This window comes from Crotalus tigris, unplaced genomic scaffold (assembly GCF_016545835.1).
Source record: "Crotalus tigris isolate CLP2741 ecotype Arizona unplaced genomic scaffold, ASM1654583v1 scf7180000017771.5222438, whole genome shotgun sequence".
Lineage (NCBI taxonomy): Eukaryota > Metazoa > Chordata > Lepidosauria > Squamata > Viperidae > Crotalus > Crotalus tigris.
Window position 1 is genome coordinate 1,064,713 of NW_024096622.1, and position 20,595 is coordinate 1,085,307.

The window sequence follows — 20,595 nt, forward strand, 5'->3', positions numbered from 1 at the left end:
TTTCACGTGATTTTGATTCTGTGCCTCTATTTATACAGCCAAGGATTGTATTAGCTCTTTTGGTGGCTGTCGCACACTGCTGGCTCATGTTTAAGCAATCATCCACTAGGACTCCAACAATTACTGTTTTTGAACCAGGTTTCACCTAATCTGTACTTGTACCTTTGGTTTTTCCTGCCTAAGTGTAAAACCTTGCTTTTCTACACATGAAATTTCATGTTGTTGGATAGGGCCCATTGATCAAGTCTGTCAAGACCTTTTTGAATTTCTGGAGGGAACTAGTGCACCTGCCATGCTGAGTCCGAATCCGCTGATTCATGATGTACAAATCTAACAAAGTCTCTTAGACCTCCATGCATAGATTTTTCCTCATAGCGTCCTGAATCAATTACCCTTGAAGCTGCTTTAGTCAATCGTTATTACCCCCAGAAATTTTTTTCCACTTCTGTCCCTTTAACTGTAAGATCTAATTTGTACGTGTAACAAAATAAGATGGTAGACTTACCATTTTATGATACTGTTTCAGACTTCAGGCAAGGAAAGGGGTGTAAAATGGATCTCTGAAAGAAAAGAGAGGAAAGAGGCCATTAGCCCAAGAAAGAAAGGTGTATATTTCCCCACTTTTAAAAAAAAGGCAGACCTACCTTGCTCTTTGACAGGCCGAACACGGGAGCTGTTTATTGAAGAACAAGAAAGCTGAACTGATAAAAAAAATGAAAATAAGACACAAGACAGTGGAGTCTTTTGCTCCCACATTTTTCTAGCTTACCAAGAAGTAGGTTATGGTCTACTTTATCAAATGCCTTGCTGAAATCTAAGTATATTAGGCCTGCAGCATTTCACTGGACTACTAATTTAGTCACTTTGTCAAAGAATGAAATAAGATTAGTTGGCATAATCTGTTTTTAACAAACCCATGCTAGCTTTTAGTTATAACTTTGTTTCTAGATGTTCATAGATCTGTTTTTTTGATTATCTTTTCCAGTATCTTCCCAGGTATTGATGTTAGGCTGATTGGTCTGTAGTTTCCTGGGTTTATTTTTTCCCCTTTTTTGAAGATGGGAACTACATCATCTCTTTTCCAATCTCAGGTAATTCTCCAGTGTTCTAGGATTTTTGAAAGATATAATACAATGGTTCTGAGATAACATCTGCCAGCTCCTTGAGAACTCTGGGATGTAGACCATCAGGTCCTGGTAATTTATATTTGTCAAGATCAGATAAGTGTTCTCTAACCATTTTCTTGCTTATTTTAATTTTTATTTCTAGTCTGTCTTTTACAGTTAGGTTTTTGGTAAGTTGAGCTCTCGTTTCTTTTTGCGTGAAGACTGATGCAAAGAATGAGTTAAGCAGCTGTGCTTTCTCTCTATTGCCTGTTATTTCCTTGCCATCTTCTCTCTTAAGTGGACCTACTGTTTCCTTGACTTTTTGCTTGTTATTTATATGTTAAAAGAAACTTTTTTATTATCTTTGACTTTTGTTGCACGTCTTTGTTCATTCTGAGCCTTAGCTTTCCTGACTTCATTTTTGCAGATTCGGCCTACATTCTGGTATTCTGCCTTAGTTATGTGTCCCTCTTTCCATTTTTTGTATTTGTCCTTTTTGTCTTTCAGCTTATCAGAGAGATCTTTGTGCAACCATGCTGGTTTCTTCTTGGATTTCTTGTTTTTCTTTTTCAGTGGTATTGTTCTGGACTGAGATTTTATGATCATATTTTTCAGAGTTCTCTATGCTTCTTGAGTTGTTTTCCAGGATTTTCATCCATGGAATTTTTCTTAGGTTCTCTCTGAGTTTATTAAATTCAACTCTTTTAAGGTTTAAGAAACTGGCTGTATTATGTTCTGTTGCTTGTGTTTGTATTATATTGAATTCCAATATGATTCGCCCAAAGTTCTGGCAATTTCAACTCCATCACTTCTTCTCTATTAGTAAGAATTAAATCTAGTATAGCTTTTCCTGTAGTTCCCTCCTCTACATTTTGGATCTCAAAGTCGGTTAGGAATCTATTTGATATTTCATTTGCAAGTTTCAGAGATGTTTTGCATTTACATATGATTAAATAGATGAAAAATTGTAAACACAGGATCAAAATAAATGAAAAATTGTAAACACAGGATCAAAAAAGTATTAAAAGGGCAAAGTTAAACCAACCTTTCCCATTCTGACTCCTTCAGATGTATTGATTCAACAAGTAGAATTTTCCATCAACTTGGAGAAGGATGAAGTATAATGTAACTAAATCTAATTAATTGTTTTTAATTTCATTTATTTGACTTCTCTATTCAAACCAACTCAGGACAGTGATTCTAACCAACTCCGAGTAATGTCCATCTCAGCTTCAGATTATTTACTCTCCATGACCACTAAGTTGGGGAATTTCCTCATATGAGAATGGGTTTTATACAGATTTATCATATTGGGATGAAGAAGTATCTATCTTTTCAGTGAAATTGTATTATTTACCATCCTTGTTTATGAAAACATTTATTGTTTTGATATTTATATATAGACTAACCAATAGTAGAAACATTTGTCCATACTCTAATTTGGTATACAAATAAGAATTTAAAGTTTGACAATTTTACTGAACCAAAACCTACTACAATACTTTTCTAACACTGAACTATACATAGACGCTGTTCCTTCTCTTTCATTTTTAAAATATTAAATTACAAAATTTAAAAAAATACTTTTGCCATATTATTATATTGTAATTCTTATTATTTTTTCAATTTTTTTTGCAAAGAAACAGATGTGATCCATATAAAATGCACATATATTTATTCTTATACCTTCAATGTCTGTCACAAACTCTCCAATTCCAATGCTAATTCTGATCTAAAAGACTATATGGCAGAATAATTCATTACCAGCAATAGAGAGGTAATAAAAGAATAATGAGATGAAGCAGTTCACAGTGTGAAAAAGTCTACACAAATCCATAGAAAATTAATTTCAATTTTGGCATTTTCCTGCTATGCCTTTAAAATGAACCTATGCTCCTGACCACCAGAAATGTTTATTTGTAAAAGGAAAATGTCATAATGAAGGAAGAGAATTCTTTAATCCGTTCTCCATTCCAGCACTCTAGAAAATTTACCTTAAGTGTGAGAGGCTGTTGCACATATTATATTCCTAAAGCTTTACCTGATTGTATGAAATCAATCTTTACTAAGTTCAGTTTATAAAATATAACCTCAACTCCATAAATCATTCTAAGCATCCCACAGGAGGAAATAATGCTGTTCTTTCTGAAAAGAACTCAAATAACCACATCCATAAGCTTTTTTAAAAGTTGGGTTCATGTACAGTTATTAATTTTTGCAACTCTATTACCCAATATACTTATTTGCTCAGTATTTGTGACAGTTTCCTGTTTTACAAATGACCTGTTTCCTATTCTTATTAACCATAATTCATCATACTTCTGAACACATTAAGCCCACCCCATCCCACTGCCTCCATTAAAAAATCCTTCATCTTTATAAGTGTAGTCTGTCTGGTTTATTTTTTCAAAAGCTGAACAGATTGGTTTCATATATATTCTGTTTAAAAGGGATTAAAACCAATTTTCCAGTTTCTTAAATTGTTTGCCTGTATTTAGCAATCTCAGAAAGATTACTCTTTCTGTTTTCTTTGGAATAAAGCAAATGAAAAATATTCTTTTTTATTATGTTAAACAATACTATGTTTTAAAAGTTATCATGTTTAACCACATTTGGGGTATAATGATTGATTAATAATGTGTATGCAGGAGAATCATATTTGAAAAAATTATTTTTGGAGTTGTTTCCCAGAAAAATACTGAGTTTTGAGACATATACTATGATTGGTCTCAATCTATTTTGGTATTATATTTCAAAAGAGGATATGAACTGAAACACATTTTAAAATATGTTCCATTTCTTGAGTATATAAAAAACAAACTTTGAAAAGCTTTTTTCTGTTGATATACAAACATATCCAAGAAAAATGAATTATATAATATCTGACTTAGTTGGCTTCATTGCTATAATTGCCTAGTAAACTGACCTTCAACACAATTTTGACAAATTTATAGGCAACATTATCCATTTTTAAACAGAACATAATTTCTTGGTTTCCTTGTATTACCTCTGATAATAAACAATTGGATTTGTTCTATGGGTGGAATGTATAAATATAATCAGTATTTTGGGGTTATTTTAAAATGTTATTTGAACTTTCATGCCTCATGTAGTTGAAAAATGTCAAGATATTTTCCAAAATATCTCAAGTGTAAGGACAAGTAACACTTTACGATTTGCAAGCCCATGTATAAAAATATTTATATATAACTTAAAAATAGTTTACTTCCATAAGTTTGTTAAATAGACCAAACTAATCTGGGTTGAAAAAAGATTTTAACTAAATTGGCCATGGAGAATGGCAACCCACTTTTTTGCCTTCCAGTTGTTCAAGGTGTCTATAAAATTCCTAATCTGATGGCACTAAGATGTTTCTCCTGAGAGATACTGGAGATGGCAGGCCTGAATTCTAATGTAATGGACTGTTAGAATAACCTTGAAAATCAGGAGGAAGACCTGCAACTAAGCAACATTCAGATAAGAGAAATCTGAATCCAAAGCAGAAATGAAGTTTGAGAAAATGTCTCAGATTAAACTCTACCCCCTTTATCTTTATAGATAAAGACAGGGAGGGAGAAACATAAATCACCATAAAAGAGAAAAATAAAAACAGTTTTGGTCTTCTTAATTTTGGTTTCCAAGTCTAGTCTACCTCAAAGGGCTAACATCTAATCAGATTAAAACAGGGATTGCACTGAAAAAGGAGAAATATGGTGAACAATCTTGTAATTCTGACCCTACATAAAGCAACTTTGTATTTAAGCCAGTCTCATTTATACATTATCAAACTTAATTTTATTTATTCATTTATTAAGGATATTTATATGGCTATCTTTCTACCAAAGGAACACTGAATAACATACAAAATTGAAAACAAAACAAGTCACAAGTTTACTAAGAGTTTCTTAAGCCTGATTTTATCAATGTCTATATATTAGAAACCATTTGAAGCTATTGGAAATAGGGTGAATACATAAGTGTACAGAGCATCATTTTTATTATGGTTTAGATAATTGTAGCTATTACAATTGGATTAATAATTGACTCTATTTCTTACCTGTAAACTACCTCTGGTTCACACAGCTAAGCTTTATGGAATTTGTCATCAGTATAGATTTCTAGATTTAGTCTATAGTAACCTTGGAAACACGGGAAGAGTTGTCATATATATGGGTCATATATTTTGTGAAATTCAGCTATGTAGCACTATCAATATCATCTCTGGCCACCTGGTAGGAAATGTTTCATTATAATTCCACAAAAAAATTTCCAGGATATATATCTGTATGTTGGGAATCAAAATGGATAAGATCTGAGTAAATGAAGTCTAGACAGAAGTGTAAGTAAACTTTCTTGTCAGGATCTGAAATATTTTTGTATGATAACTTTGGTCCTGAACATCTAAATATTTTTCCTTTAAAATTTCTTGGTGCTCTCTGAGCTTGGTTGTTTCAGCCTGAGCTACAAACCCTGAGGTACAGTAATTCTGGGATACAGCTACAAATACAGGCAAATATCTCTTTTGTTGGATATGTCCTCCATGGATTAAAAAAGCCATTAACTGGACAATATATGGAATCTATTAGCTACAAGGAGACCAAAATCATTGTGAATTGTGCATACCTTCACTGTAAATAAAGCATCTTTGTAACACAACAAAAATAAGTGCTTTATTATTGGTCTGTACAGCATCTCCTCACAAATAGTCCCTTCATCATCGTAAGAATAGCATATACTTTTGTTCTAAAAGTGTTTTAGTCAATTACACCAGTTCTGTATTTATGGAATATTTTTAGGGCAATTAGTCAGTGTTCTTCCCTACAATGTTTACAAGGATGACATAATTTCTTAATTTACAATTCATATATTAATATTCCAAATATGCCTTTTTCTATGAGCAGGGTGAAATTATAAAACACTTGAAATGTAGCACACATTCAGGTTTCTAAAATTATTTTAAAATGTTTTTTGCAGCTGTAGAAGAACATAAGGAAGAGGAAAGTCTCCTGGACAATGCACAAAAGTGGTAAGCTCTTTAGTTTTCTTAACTCTGTGCATTATAAATTCAGAAATATCTTTAATTAGGATTAAGATTGGGATTCTTTCTTCAAATGCATGTTACACTTTTCAGTATTTTCATACAGTTAGAGCTTGTGTGGGGAGATTAAATTATAGATGAAAATATATACAGTACACAGAGAAATCCAACAGGACTGAGTTAAAGTGAAAGATGTAGTTTTCCTGTAACAGCTTTCTTTTCACATGAAAGAAAGGTTGTTTTATTAAAAACATGGGAAGTATTCTGTCACTTTTTTGAAGAAAACAGAAGTCAGGGCACAATACTATATGATAAGCTTACTATTTGTCCAAAAGATCATTTAAGAATATTTTAGTCTTCTTTCAGGTCAAAAATCCAAAACCTTGCAAAATGTCCATTGAAGCTTTACATATGCATAGTTTCACCAGCCATATCCTTCTTCAGTATAAGAAACTTAATTCTAGATCTCAGTGCCCCCCAATTTAACTCTTAAATTGTCCTTAAGCAATATACCCTTGATAAGTTCACCTCATCTTTATCCCTGTTGTTCCAACTTGCTTGGAAGACACAAACTCCAGTGGTCACAATCTTCTGGTGCTAGCTCTGGAACAAATAATGTATTTTCATTATATTAATACCTGCAAACCTTCAGTTAGGGAGAGGTTGCCACGACTTTGAGTTAATAGTCTATTATTTAGAGATTTATTGGGGGAATGTACAATGGTACAATTCAGTGCCATTTCCCTAAACAATTGTTTTTAAAATGTGATTCATTCTCAGATCTTACCTTTTTTTGCTTTTTCTACATATTGCTTATGTAGACTCTATCACTTTGGTAGCTGATGCAATAAAAACTATAATATATATTATATTGCATCTGGTCTTTATATGTGGTACAGTTTTTGGTTGTACCTGATTTCTTTTTTAATTTCTAGTCAGAAATCTGTGCTAGCAAACTTGCCATTGAATTTTCCCAGTGAGTTTACATTTATCCATCTTTTCCCTTGTACATCATCCAGCTTTGAAGAAATGGTGAGATATTATGGAATAAAGCCAAAATCTGGTGAAAAGGAGACCACGCCGAATTATGTTTTCATGGTTTGGTATGAGTTCTGCAGTGACTTTAAGACTACTTGGAAACGGGAGAACAAAGACATTTCCAAAGAAAGGTAAGGTTCTAATAAAGCCATTAATATTATTTTAGAAGTCTGGGGAGCTGTTCATTTTCAAACTCAACAAATTATACTCCTGTATTTCTCAGGCGTCACTGTTTTCTTTGAGATCAAATGGACCTCAAGGAAAGATTATTCCCTCAGGGTGCCTAGGAAAATTGACCAAAGGGATGTTGTCTCCACAAAAAGATAAACACATAATCTGATTAATTACACTTTCTTAACCCCTTCCATTTGGTAGCTAGTAAAATGAAAAAGGAGCTGTGCTAATTTGGAACAGATTGCTTTTCTTTGCATTTTCATGTTGGACAACTTTAAGTGAGGCAATATTGGTGTTGCAGACAGCACTAACAAATAAAAGTGAAGTTAATATGTCCACACTTGCATCAAAGGGAAACCTATGGGATTCAGACCACATTTAGCACAGTGTCAAAATCCTATACTGAATTTACAGGATTATTTTTGGGTATCTTGCTGTGTAGCTCAAATTCCATGCCATGGCATGTCCCATCATTTCCTGATTTTATTAATTTTTAGTTAACACGTTAAAAATATAATAAATTTTAAATTACATATTATAACATTGTTTTCCAGTCTTACTAAATTTCAATTTACTTCTCCCTCCTATTGAATTCACTTATATGACTCTCACTTCTTATACAGCCAAATTAATCCCATACTCATTCATCAGAAAACAGGTTGGGATTGATTTGAAAGTTTGCAGAAATGGAACGCTCCTTCTTCCTGAACCCAGCCTAATGATGACTGAAAATGCTTAGTAATCATGGAATGGGTCTAGAGAAGGGAAATGGGATAAATATTCTAGAAGAATACATGGCTAGAAACCTATACTCCTGGACCACTCCACATTATATTATTTTGGAGTAGGTTTCATTTGTCCAGAATGCAACTTTCTAGTATGTATAGTGTTCCTTCCTTCCTTCCTTCCTTCCTTCCTTCCTTCCTTCCTTCCTTCCTTCCTTCCTTTTATTTTAAATTATGTTCTATGGAACCCCATGGGTTTTTGCAAGAATTTGTTGTGGTTCTGTGAGAGACTAATACACACATTAAAAAGTTCCTTTAACTCAGCCAGTTTTCTATCCTTTGAACTTTGACACTTGATCAGGGGTAATGGGATTTTTTTAAAAAAGTGGTGTTGCTAGAAAAAAACTAAAAACCTCTGTTATACATTATGCTTCCTAATAAATTATATTGTTTGTAATCAACTTTTGAAGCATACAGGTAACAAAAGATCTGAGCAAATAGACTAATAAATAACATAATTCAAATTAGTAATAAAATAAAAGGAAACTATAAAATGATAGTGTTGAGTTCAGTTCTAACATTCTTGAATATTTATTTTGGTATATTTGTTGCCAAACCCAACAGATTCTATTGTTAAATATACACCAGCTTCTATTTTAATACAGGAAATGAAAAGCAAAATATTATGAGATTATGTGCCACAGAAATGCAAAGTAAGGAATATAGTAGCTTGCTGGGAATGAACACAATTTTTTCAGGCAAGCATCTCTTTCCTCGTGTGACATTTAGTGAAAAGCTGGATGGAGGCTAACAATTATTCTAAACATTTAAAACATGTGTGTATGTGTGTGGTGTGTTCCTTATATTAAACAAGCAAAGACTACATTACTATTCTTGGGCCTAAATGAATAACTTGCCACATAGTAGTTGGCATTCAACATAATAACAATGTTAATTGTCCAACACTAGAAGCATAAATTTGCTTAAGCAAGCTATTTTAAATTAGATGCAGATGTGGATAATTCAGTAAATTACTATACTTTTTATACAAAGAGGTGTGCAAACATTGTGGGTCATTGGTGTCTTTCATCACAAGCAGCAATCTTAAGCAGCAGTCACATTTTTTTCTGCTCAGAAAGAAAATGTCAGAGAAGAGAAAGTCCTCTTAAGACTTGAAATTACCCATAATATAGAAGCTATTTCCAATTTGCCCTTGAAATGGCATACAAAGATTTCATCGCTACCACCAGCAGTCACATGAAGTCAGGAAAAACACAACCAAATCCTCATCAGGACTTCCTTTCAAGTAACTGATAATTGATTCTTTAAAAGGTTACTAATATAAACAGTGTCGTTCAGTTGGATTAATTAGGAATTAATTAAGAAACTCCATCTGTATTGTTCCTCTCTTTTACAGCAAGTGTTTATTTATTTATTTATGAGACTTATATACCGCTTTTAAGTGCAAGCACTCTCTAAGCGGTGTACACCAGTAAGCAATATATATATATATGTTTTCTGAGGTTTTCGCGGGTGTTTGTATGTAGGTCTTTGGTTGTTCGGGTTTTCTCCCGCGTAAAATTGGAAGTGTCTTGGCGACGTTTCGATGAAGTCCCATTCGTCATCTTCAGGCTGGTGTTTTCAGCTTCGTGCTTCGAGCAGCAATGTGTGGTCTTAGCTGTTTCTTCCTTTTAAGACCACACATTGCTGCACGAAGCTGAAAACACCAGCCTGAAGATGACGAATGGGACTTCGTCAAAACGTCGCCAAGACACTTCCAATTTTATGTGGGAGAAAACCCGAACAACCAAAGACCTACATATATATATATATATATATATATATATATATATATATATATATTACATTGCCCCCAACAATCTGGGTCCTCATTTTACCTACCCTGGAAGGATGGAAGGCTGAGTCAACCTTGAGCCAGTGAGATTTGAACCGCTGACCTGCTGAACAGTCAGCTAAAGTGGCCTGCAATACTGCACTCTAACTGCTGCACCATCTCGGCTCATCAACCTCAACCTCAGCAAGTTTAAGTTGGGTGAACCTCAACTCCCAGAATCATGACTTCTGGAAGTTGAAATCCACATGTCTTAAAGTTGTTGTGGTTGAGAAACAGTGAGATATAGAATTTAAAGATCAAAGTTGTGAGCACATTTTGTATCTTTCCATCTTTCAACAAAATTGTCCCAGTCTGCACTTTCTTTCAACCTCACGTGATTTCATAGGTTTGACCACTGCAGCAAATGTCCAGAGTTTGAATGTACATTTATATAAATATGAAGCTTTAGATAATTGCTGATATTTAGAATATGAATACTTAGATAACATTAGCATGCAGCTAAAGTTTTATTTTTTGCACTTGTGGGAAAATGCTAGGAAGGAAAAAAATATACAGAAGAAGAAACAATGAGTTCAGTGTGATGGTTTTCTATTCTTTGTGGATTTTTTTTTAAGATAGGTAAGTATTCAAGTTTCCATCTGCCCAAGTGGAGAAAAATGTTTTACTCCCCTCTCCTGTGCTCTAGAGAAAAATAATCCAGCATACTAAAGAGAGGCAGGAGCTATCAGAAAAGAGGCAGTAGCATTATGTTTAAAAAACATAATTCTTTTTCACCAAGCCTTCTGTTGTGAGCAAAATTGTTCCATAGACAAAACATTGCTTAGAAACAACTCAAATTCCATTCATATTACCATATGAATATCAAAGAAAATTCTAAAATATCATATTCCAGCATGATATATGTCCATTCCTCCATATATCACCTATAACAATCTAGTCCAATGTTTCTCAAACTTGGAAACTTTAAAATGGATGGATTTTAACTGGATGGTGGCCTGCTGGGGAATTCTGGGAATTGAATTAAAGTCCACCCCATCTTAAGTTGTCAGGTTGAAAAACACTAAATTAGGTTATTCTGCAAACCTGGTTTGGAATTGATGATATAAAATATGTCGTTAATTACAAAATTGACTTATTTTTGTTATACTTGCTTTGTTTCCTATAAATTTATTCCCATGGTGACAAATCATGGTTTGATGTTATGCATGTACTCAGCCTATAATAATATTGATGTATATGCATTTTCAAAAGTAATTGTGCACTTACCCACACACTGAAAATCATTTGAAGCAAGCATTAAGTATGCAGTAATAAATGCCAAATAAAAATTAATTATTTCTGTATTTATTAAACATACCCTGAAGAAGCTAAGAACACTTTTTTTAAAAAAAAATTGTTAACAAAGGATATTATACTATAGGATAGAATAGAATAACAGAGTTGGAAGGGACCTTGGAGGTCTTCTAGTCTAACCCCCTGCTCAGGCAGGAAACCCTATACCATTTCAGACAAATGGTTGTCCAATCTCTTCTTAAAAACTTCCAGTATTGGAGCATTCACAACTTCTGGAGACAGGTTGTTCCACTGATCAATTGTTCTAACAGTCAGGAAATTTCTCCTTAGTTCTAGGTTGCTTCTCTCTTTGATTTGTTGTGCAGGATCTGAGGTGTTGCTTGGTAAAAAAAAAATACAGGAAAGCAGAAGTTGCCTTTTACATTTTTATTCAGCTGAACAAAGATGGGCTCCTCCAAAAGAGAGAAGCCCCGAATAACAGGAAATTCCTATGTTTATACTTGTTGGTTACATAAGCAATTCACCCAGCAAAACTGACACACGTAAGATAAAGACTTCACAAAGAAAGGCTGGGACACCATAGATAAGAAAGGAGAAAGCAGAAATAGCTAAATATGTTCCTTTTGGGTGTTTCTCTAAAGACACTGCATGTTCTTGGATGACCTGGGACATTGGGTGTTTTCCTTGCTGACCTTCCATGACTCTGCATCCATGCACATGTGCTTTCTATGCTTTCCCCTGATTCTGGATAAACATAATCCTCCCTTTCATACTTTGAGCAGTGCATAGAAGTATGATCATCAAACTAGTTAGTTTCCATCCATTGCTTCTTGTCCTGCCTTCAGGTGCTTTGGAGAATAGCTTGACTCCCCCTTCTTTGTGGCAGCCCCGGAGATATTGGAACACTATTATTATGTAATCCCTTGTCCTTCTCTTCATTAAACTAGACATACCCAATTCCAGCAACCGTTCCTTATATGTTTCAGCCTCCAGTCCCTGATAATCTTTGTTGCTCTTCTCTGCACTCTTTCTAGTTATTGATCTTTTCTTCCATTCAGTCATGTCTGACTCTCAGAAACTGCTTGGGCAAATCCCTGCAGTTTTCTTGGTTAGATTTTTTTTCAGACATTATGCCATTGCCTCTTTCCTAGGGCTAGGAGAAGGTGATTGACCCAAGGTCACTCGCCCAGCTTTATATCCAAGGTGAGATTATAACTCTCAGTCTCCTATTTTCTAACCTGATGGCTTAACCACTACACAAAATTGGCTCTCAATTATAGTTGGAATCTTTCAATATCCCAAATTCTGTTAATCATAAGGAATTTAATATGTTTTGAGAAGGTCTTATGGCAGCAGCTGGTTATAGAAGGTCCATCCTGTTGGCTTTGATACCAAATCAGTCTTTTGGTATCAAATCACTTCATGCCTTAATTCCTACCCTTTCCTCCCTTGATCCTTTGAATGAAAAGGAGGCCATGGGGTTAAGTAAGCAGCCTTTTTTCATCCTCAGCCCTGACACAACACTTATGTATTCTTGAAAAGATGAACATTTTATACTAGCAAATAGCAAAAATATATTTTAAAGGTAGTTAATATTGTTAACACGGAAACAATTTTATTTAATGTGTGTAATTACAAAATATGTACTTTTATAATGATCTTGAATTGGCTAATAAGTGTGAGTGACTATGTATGTGTTTTTTATTTGACCTACTATAAAAACATTTAGATTTAAAAATATGCTTCTCCCCAAAATTAACTAGATAGAAATATTAACAATTTGGGCTGAAAGTTTTAGTGTTTAATTTTTTATAGAAAATTGTTTGCTTGTTTGTATTACCATAGAAAATTCTAGTCTTGCTTATTTCCATTGTTTTCTAGGATATAGGAACCATTAAGGAGCCAATTCTGCACTTTTTTGAATTAGTATCTAATTGGCACTGCAGTTCTTGTTTCCATATTTTGCAGTAGCTGAAATTTTTGAAGTAATCTGCTGGGCCACTGACTGACAGTGTTTTGTAATAAATCAGAATTTTTATGGGGTTACTTTAAATGTCACTTAGAAATGGACAACTGATACTATTTAGCTAGCCAAGATTATTTCAGCTTCTGTGCCACTAAACAGCAATAATACAGTAATCCAACTAACTTGGATTGTCTATTATAGTCCTAGCTGATTCAACCAAAATAGTTATTAAAGAAGCTTAGGTTTTGTTGCTGAATTCCATGGATGAAATTTTCTTTATACTCAGCTCTGTTCAACAAGACATTCCAGTGTTGGATAAAAATTATAGTTTGATCTCTCAGTGAGCCAGGTAGTAGCAATATATAGCGTTTGTTTGTTTATTTGTTTGTAGTGTGGACCACTTGGTACTGATACACCATCAAAATGGTCATTAGAGATCAAGAACAATCCATGAATTAAGAGCAAGAGAGCCAACGTATAACAATTTAATATATGTCTTCAGTACTAACTGAGATGTTAAAATGTAATGTCTGGCATTTCACAGGATTTGCACCTTGATGTCATTATTGATTGGAGTTAGTACTACATCATAATGACCCTAAGGAAGGTCATACTGGCCTGATAAGTGCTTTCTTGCAAGAGAAGAACTATGGTTCAGTAATGGAACACATGCTTTGCAATGAAACACCCCCAAACCATTTCATAGTATTTTCAGGTTGGATTGGAGAAGCTCTGGGGAACTGTTCCCAATCAGTGCTAATATGATTAAGGAGTTGGATCAATGATTATCTCAGTAAAAGACATTTTGTTAGGAAAAGTCTCACTGGTATTTAATGTAGGTTAGGTCTTATACTAGCCCTAAAAATTTAGATAATATTTTTTCCAAATTTGTCAGATAAGAGAATTGGTGTAGATTCTGTGTGTTTGCTTTATAAAGTATAGCTATTTAGGAAAACAACTTTTATCTGGTGAACATATATCATTTTTAAAGCTCTAATAATACTTGCTTATATTTTGTTTTAGACTTCGAATGGCTCAGCAATCAGTGAGCAAATTAACTTCAGAAAAGAAAGTGGAAACTAGGAAAATCAATCCAACTGCCAGTCTGGTATGTTATGTCCTTATTGTGATTCTGGTTTTCTTTTAAATATAGCTGGAAGTTTTAGTTAATTCTTATGTAATTAACCTATTGAAAAGCAAGTATGTATTTTCAATTTAAGGATAGGTTTCCTAAAAGATTTTTCCTGCAATGACATTATGACCTGGAGCCAATTTACAAAATCATTGTGGATCTTAACTCAACATGTTTCTGTATAAAAATATTAATCTGAATCTTAATTGAGTATTGGCATCCTTTCCTGCTGCATTCTATAAATTAAATAATCCCAGACATTGTTTTTGCTTTTCAAGATTCCATTTCTAAAATATGAATATGACACTGTAGATAGAAAAGATAGTTAACAGCACATTCCTGTAAGACTCTCTCTAAATTTGTCATTTTAACTTATTTAAGAACAAGTTCTAGGTTGCTGGATTTTGTCTGGTATTGACTGCTCTCTTTTTTATGTAGACAGATGGAAAATTCTTTTGCTGCATGTAGATGCTAAATACAGGTACCAGCTAGCTAGAGGGAATTGAGTCCAATTTAGTAACAATATATGTAGAAGCTTTGTTACATATAAAGATTTGGCTATTTATTTGAGGAACAGACTGATGTCAAGCATGTATATGAAATCAAAAGAGAATTTGCTATTAATTAATTTTGTAGAAATTATCCAAAATAGTGTATGATAATGTATGGCTATCAAGTTTGTATTGGGTTTGGTCTACAATTACATTATCATGCAGTTTGCCACATAGACTGGGTAAAATATTCATTTTCAAAGGAAAGGGAATGAAAAATCCCTACAAGTAGTTGGCTTCAAATCATTTCTTTTTTCTTCACTTCTACCACTTTTAAATTTCTGCATTTTTTTCACATTTGTAATTTTTACAGACAAAGACTGTTGACTAATTGTACAGGCTTTTTGACATGTACTTAAAAACATATCCTTTCTGTCTTAGTGTGGCACTTCAGGAATTAATTTTCTGAAGCAAATGGAGGGACGGGGAAGCTAATGTCTACTCTGGTTTCAGATTGTTCCATTCTTTTGGCCTAAACCATATACTTTCTGCAGTTTGAAAACAGATGGAAAAACTAAAGCAAAGAATGATAATAAACTCCTTTTCTCTTAAACAACAGAAAGAAAGACTACGGCAGAAAGAAGCTAATGTGACTCCCAACTGAAAGAAGACCCCAGAACAACAACAAAAAAAAAAACAATGACAGTGTGAGCTTGATGATACTACACGTAGCCCCTTCCCTTCGGGAGCACCTTAATTTAGATGAAGTTCTGTTTTGCTTTTTTCTTCCGACAATCCACCAAAGACTTTTCAATCCCTTGGTTTATACAAGCAAGGGAATGCTAAGGAGTTTGTTTACATGGGAATTAGGAAGGGTTCCCCAGTAACTGTTTCTTATGTGTTTGAAACTGAATGGTTTTCTTAAAAGTGAAGAACGTCTCTATGCAAAGTGCACTAGTATGGAAGACAGCAAATCTGGATTTTAGGCAGGGAAATAAATAGCTTTATATCATCTGCAACAGATGTAGGGGATGGTTAATATTGAAGATTTGCTGAATTGGTTCTGCTTAAAAGATCTGCTTAAAATTATTTGTATGGCATTCAAACGATTAAGTTTATCTTCTATATTTTATTATAATTATTTTTTTAAGAAGCTCAATCTATGAATAGGAATAGAAATACTGTTTTTGCACATATGGAGACAGAACTAATATCAAAATGTATGCTGCACTTGTATTGACTAATATTTTTAGTTTTGTTGCTATTTTAATGATAGAATGGTAATATGAAGAACTTACATATCTAGATGAGGTCCAGATAGCAGTCTTCAACAATACATTATTTATAATCATTTAATTGGATGCTGTACAAAAACTGTTTCCATTATTTATAATTAATCTAAACCAAAGTCTATATTCTTTAACAGTTAACATTTTGATATAACCAATGTTTAGATATTTCTACATAATTCTGTGAGTATGTATGTGTCTGGAACAGAGTGTGCACACTTATATACAAATACATTTTCTACTTACATTGTGTACATACATTATATATATATCGCTGCCTAGACTAAGAAGAAATACAGCATTGATCTCCCATTTTTCATGCTGTAACAACTTGTATGAAGGGCAGCTTAGAATTAAAATTATAATTGAAATGAATAAATAATAAAATTAAAATGCAATTCATGTCCTGTATCAGAAACTAAATGGTCGCTAAGCAAAGCACATGACAGAGAAAGAGATTGCAAAGATTGCTGGGTTGCTGCGACCTCATTTAGGTAAAGTTTTGTTGTGCAGCAATGCCAGCATTATTCTCGCACCGGCATGTGGTGTTGTCCATTGCAAACATTTGGGCATAAGCCCCCATATTAGTCAGAAAATGATGTTTTTTAATTTATTACTACTGACTTATTTATAAGCTGCCACTAAACAAGGAAGGGCTGTAATAATAATTAGGTAAAAATTGCTGAATACTAAAAAAATAATGAAGCATAGGCCAAATGGCTGAAGAAAACATAGACTCAGAAGGTGGTAATTTTTATTTTATTTATTTATTAAAGTTGTATGCTACCTGTCCCACCGATAAGGCGACTCTGAGTGGCTATAATCAGGGTTTTATGGCTAGAGATAGCATCAAAATATTTCCCCTCTTTGTCTCAAAGAAAGACGTGCCACTGAATTTGAGTGGCATGGTTTTCCAGCTCTTTTACTATAGGGAACTGTAGAAAGACTGTTGGTATGTCATCCTCATAGCATCTATTCAGGTCTAGGACATTTAAGTGCTGACCATTAGTTGTGCCCACTCTGCTCCCAGCCATTCCTTTTTTCCTTTGCCTTTGCCTGATCAGAAGCATTTTTGTTCCTCAGAATGTCCTATCTTTTAAAGATAAAAAGAAAGTCCATTGGTCTTGGCCTTTGATGAAGCCACAGAAAATGTGGTGGATTACAAAAAAAAATGTAAAAAAAAAAAAAGAACATTGCCTGCATGATAAATAAAGACCTGGGGAATGAATGCATGGTTATTCAATATATCTTCTTAAAAGTAATTAACTAATTGTAAAGTAAAAAAATCAAATATGCAATATGTAACTTCCTTTTTATCTTTCCACAATTAAAGAAAAGGGCTCTAAAGTGTATATATTATGATTGCCATTGAAATATGACATTTGTAGAATAGATAAACAGTTCCTAAAGGGAACTATTGTAGATGTTGGTACTGAACAGTGAAATTTTATTTTCCTCTTAGAACAGAAACATGACGTATTTTTCTCTGTCATGAACAGAAAGAAATAAAATAAACTGAGAAAAATAAAATGGGTTGTATAAAATGTAATAAAGATTTTTAGTTTTGTGAAAGTTGACTAAATTATCAAGTAGTACATTACACATGTAATAAATTCCATACTTTGCAAATTATTTTATTTGCCACCTACAATGCCAAATCTTTTGCTTCTAAGATTTGTCAACGTTCATAAGTTAACAAAATGCTTCTGAGTCTCTTGGTTGTAAATTTTCAACTCACAATCCTAAAATTCCAAATTTAGAAGTGGGTAACATTTGCTTTGTTACAGGAGTTTAAAAAAACATAACAATAAAAATCAAAAACAATAAAAAGCAAAAACGTAATTTATGCTGAGAGGAGAGAGAAAGAGAGAAAATTAATGGTTAATTAAATTTTATTTAGTATAATTCAGTGCCGTTACTCTTTACTGTGCAAATATAAGGCAGCTGGCCATTTTCAGTTAAAAAATTAACATAACTAAAAGAACACCAAACTCTGTTTATATTTTGCAACTAATAGATGAAATCCCACATAATGTTATTTTACAATATTTTAGAATGAATCAGTTTATTTTGCAAACTGAAAGACATGTTATCATAATGTGCATTATATAAATGTCAATACAGAAGAACAAAAGTAAGATGTTCATTCATATAAAAGAAATGATGTTATATGTATTACTTTCCATGTTTCACCCAAGTTGTTGGAATGGAAAAGTAAGAGTAAAGAGGTATTTTGTAGAAAAGGAATGTCCTTATCCAGAAAATCTATGTCTTTTATCTAAACTAATGAATATTTGGATCATATCATCAATTGAATCCAATATCTACCCATGCTATTTGGGTCTATTATTCTACTAATGTATAGGTGAAATACTTTGTCCTGGTTGACTTGGATTGCTATGATGTGCTTTAGAGAATCTCAGTTTATAGCTGGATGAACGATATTTCAGTACTATAAGTTTATAGGCTTTGGAAACGGTATATATGAAACTATATGAGATACAAATCAGCTGTTCAGTAAATATAGACGTATAAATATACTGAAAATTGGGGAGTAGAGTAAAATCCAAAACCAATCATAAAGTATAGTTTTGATTTATTTTAAACTTTTACTAAGTATTTTAAATGTTAAAGGCATTGTGGAAATAATGTCTTTATGAATGTACTTTTTTTTTAATAATAACTTGATTCTCGATTTAATCTTCCTGCCAAAGCTGTCCTTACTGCAAAGTAAATTACTGTCCCCATTTTACCAACTAACCTATTGTTCTAGAGAATCTCTGCCCCTTTAGTCACATTTCTCTCCTTATATTTATGTTATTATGGGGTTTTTGTTACATTTATAAGCCACTTGACTTTATTACAACTCTGGTCCATGTTCTACCTACAGAAACAGAGAAAAGCAATTTCCATCTCATGAATCAGCCATCCCAGAAGGGGACTGCCACCATTGTAGCCCAAGGGCTAGGAAAAGAGCCAGATTTTAAGGGCTCATCCAAATAAAGTAGTGTGATGGATCTCTGGGGAACATCATTCCAAAGAATATGTACTACAGCAGAGAAGCACCAGTTCCTTAGCTTTTCAGATGGCATTGCTTAATCAATGGAACTTGAGAATGCCAACTTTGCTGAACCACATAGGACTAGCACCAAGTAACTTGAGCCTAAGCCATGAAGGGCTTTATAGAGTATAACCATAGCTTGAATTTCATTCCCAATGAAATCTATGCAGCTCCAGGAAAGAGACATGCCCACAGTAGTCCATATCTCTGCATTCTGAATTGGCTGTAGCTCCATGTAGTGTACAAAAGCATACCCATGTAGAATGCATTGCAGTGGACCACAGGCAAGGTGTCTAGAACATAAGTAGGTACTTTAAGGAGTCTCCAGGGCAGATACAGGTACAATTGATGTACTTGAATTTGTACTGAATCATGGTATACTAATGTATGAAATCTTGCAGCTGCCACCTATTCCTTAACACACAAAGTATCCATCAGTCCTGAAGGAGTTAGTGCAACTTGACTTAGGACTAAAGGGGAGCATCTCCAGATCCAAGTGATAGAAATGCCCTCAGCCAACAGGTCTTGTCATAACTGAGACTGAGCCTTTTCCTCCCCACCCAGATTTCCACAGCCTCCAGTCATTCACTATCTATAGATTCAATTAGGCACTATTCTGTATTCCAACTAATGGACACACTTGATAAATGCTTGCACACTGCACAGGCTGGCATCTAGGGACAGAAACCCATTTGTGGCTTCTTTTAATGGAAATCAATTTTTATAGCATTACTATGCTGCATAAAAGGTTAAAAAACACACCTATGGGCAGCCCCGAAATTTTTCAAGATCGTGTCACTGAAAACTGGTTTTTTCTACTGGTTTTCGTTGAAAAATTAACATTATTTAAAATTAATCAATTAAACTAACATAGCCTTTTTAAGATTCAACAGATACAAATACAAAAAAAAAACATTAGGAGCAAATTACCAAAATGGCCAGTTCTTCTGGTGATATGATTTTATCCTAGTCCTACTTTGCAGCTCTTGAATGAAATGGATATCCTAAAATTGTAGATTTTCTCTTCAAGAGTCAAGGTGTCTTTTTTTCCCACCTTCCTTCCCAGATTCAAAAACCAGGAAGTTTATAATCCTGTCTGATCTAGCGCTTTCCCCAGACCTGTGATTTATGGCCTTAAAACCTATTTTATTATCCCATCCTCCTCCAAAAAAACAGACCCAGTTACAAAATTGATGCTCAGTTGTGCTCTGATCCTCTGGCATGTGTATTAGGAGACAGCACTTTTTCTTCCAAATATTGATGTTCTTTTTATATGAACTTTTTTTTTAATCTCCTCCATGTGAAGTGACCAATTCAACAGGACAGTGTTTGTGTTTGGAAGAATCTTTGCCTTTATTGTTTTAAAGCTTGTTCCTGAACTGCTGGAATTTCAACTACATAGCTTTTCATCTTCAGAAGCACTCTCT

General features: G+C 33.7%; 1 protein-coding gene across 4 annotated transcripts in view; it reads left to right on the top strand.

Annotated features, from left to right (window-relative positions):
* Positions 1 to 18,680, top strand: part of FMN1 (formin 1) — a 132,315-nt gene extending 113,635 nt beyond the window's left edge. For all 4 annotated transcript variants that reach the window (XM_039341611.1, XM_039341612.1, XM_039341613.1 and 1 more), the window contains 4 exons: positions 6,081 to 6,132; positions 7,164 to 7,313; positions 14,219 to 14,303; positions 15,438 to 18,680. In XM_039341611.1, coding sequence (XP_039197545.1) covers positions 6,081 to 6,132; positions 7,164 to 7,313; positions 14,219 to 14,303; positions 15,438 to 15,482 — 332 coding nt within the window. In that variant the 3' untranslated portion in view covers positions 15,483 to 18,680. The remainder of the gene's footprint in view (positions 1 to 6,080; positions 6,133 to 7,163; positions 7,314 to 14,218; positions 14,304 to 15,437) is intronic.
* Positions 18,681 to 20,595: the final 1,915 nt, after the last annotated feature.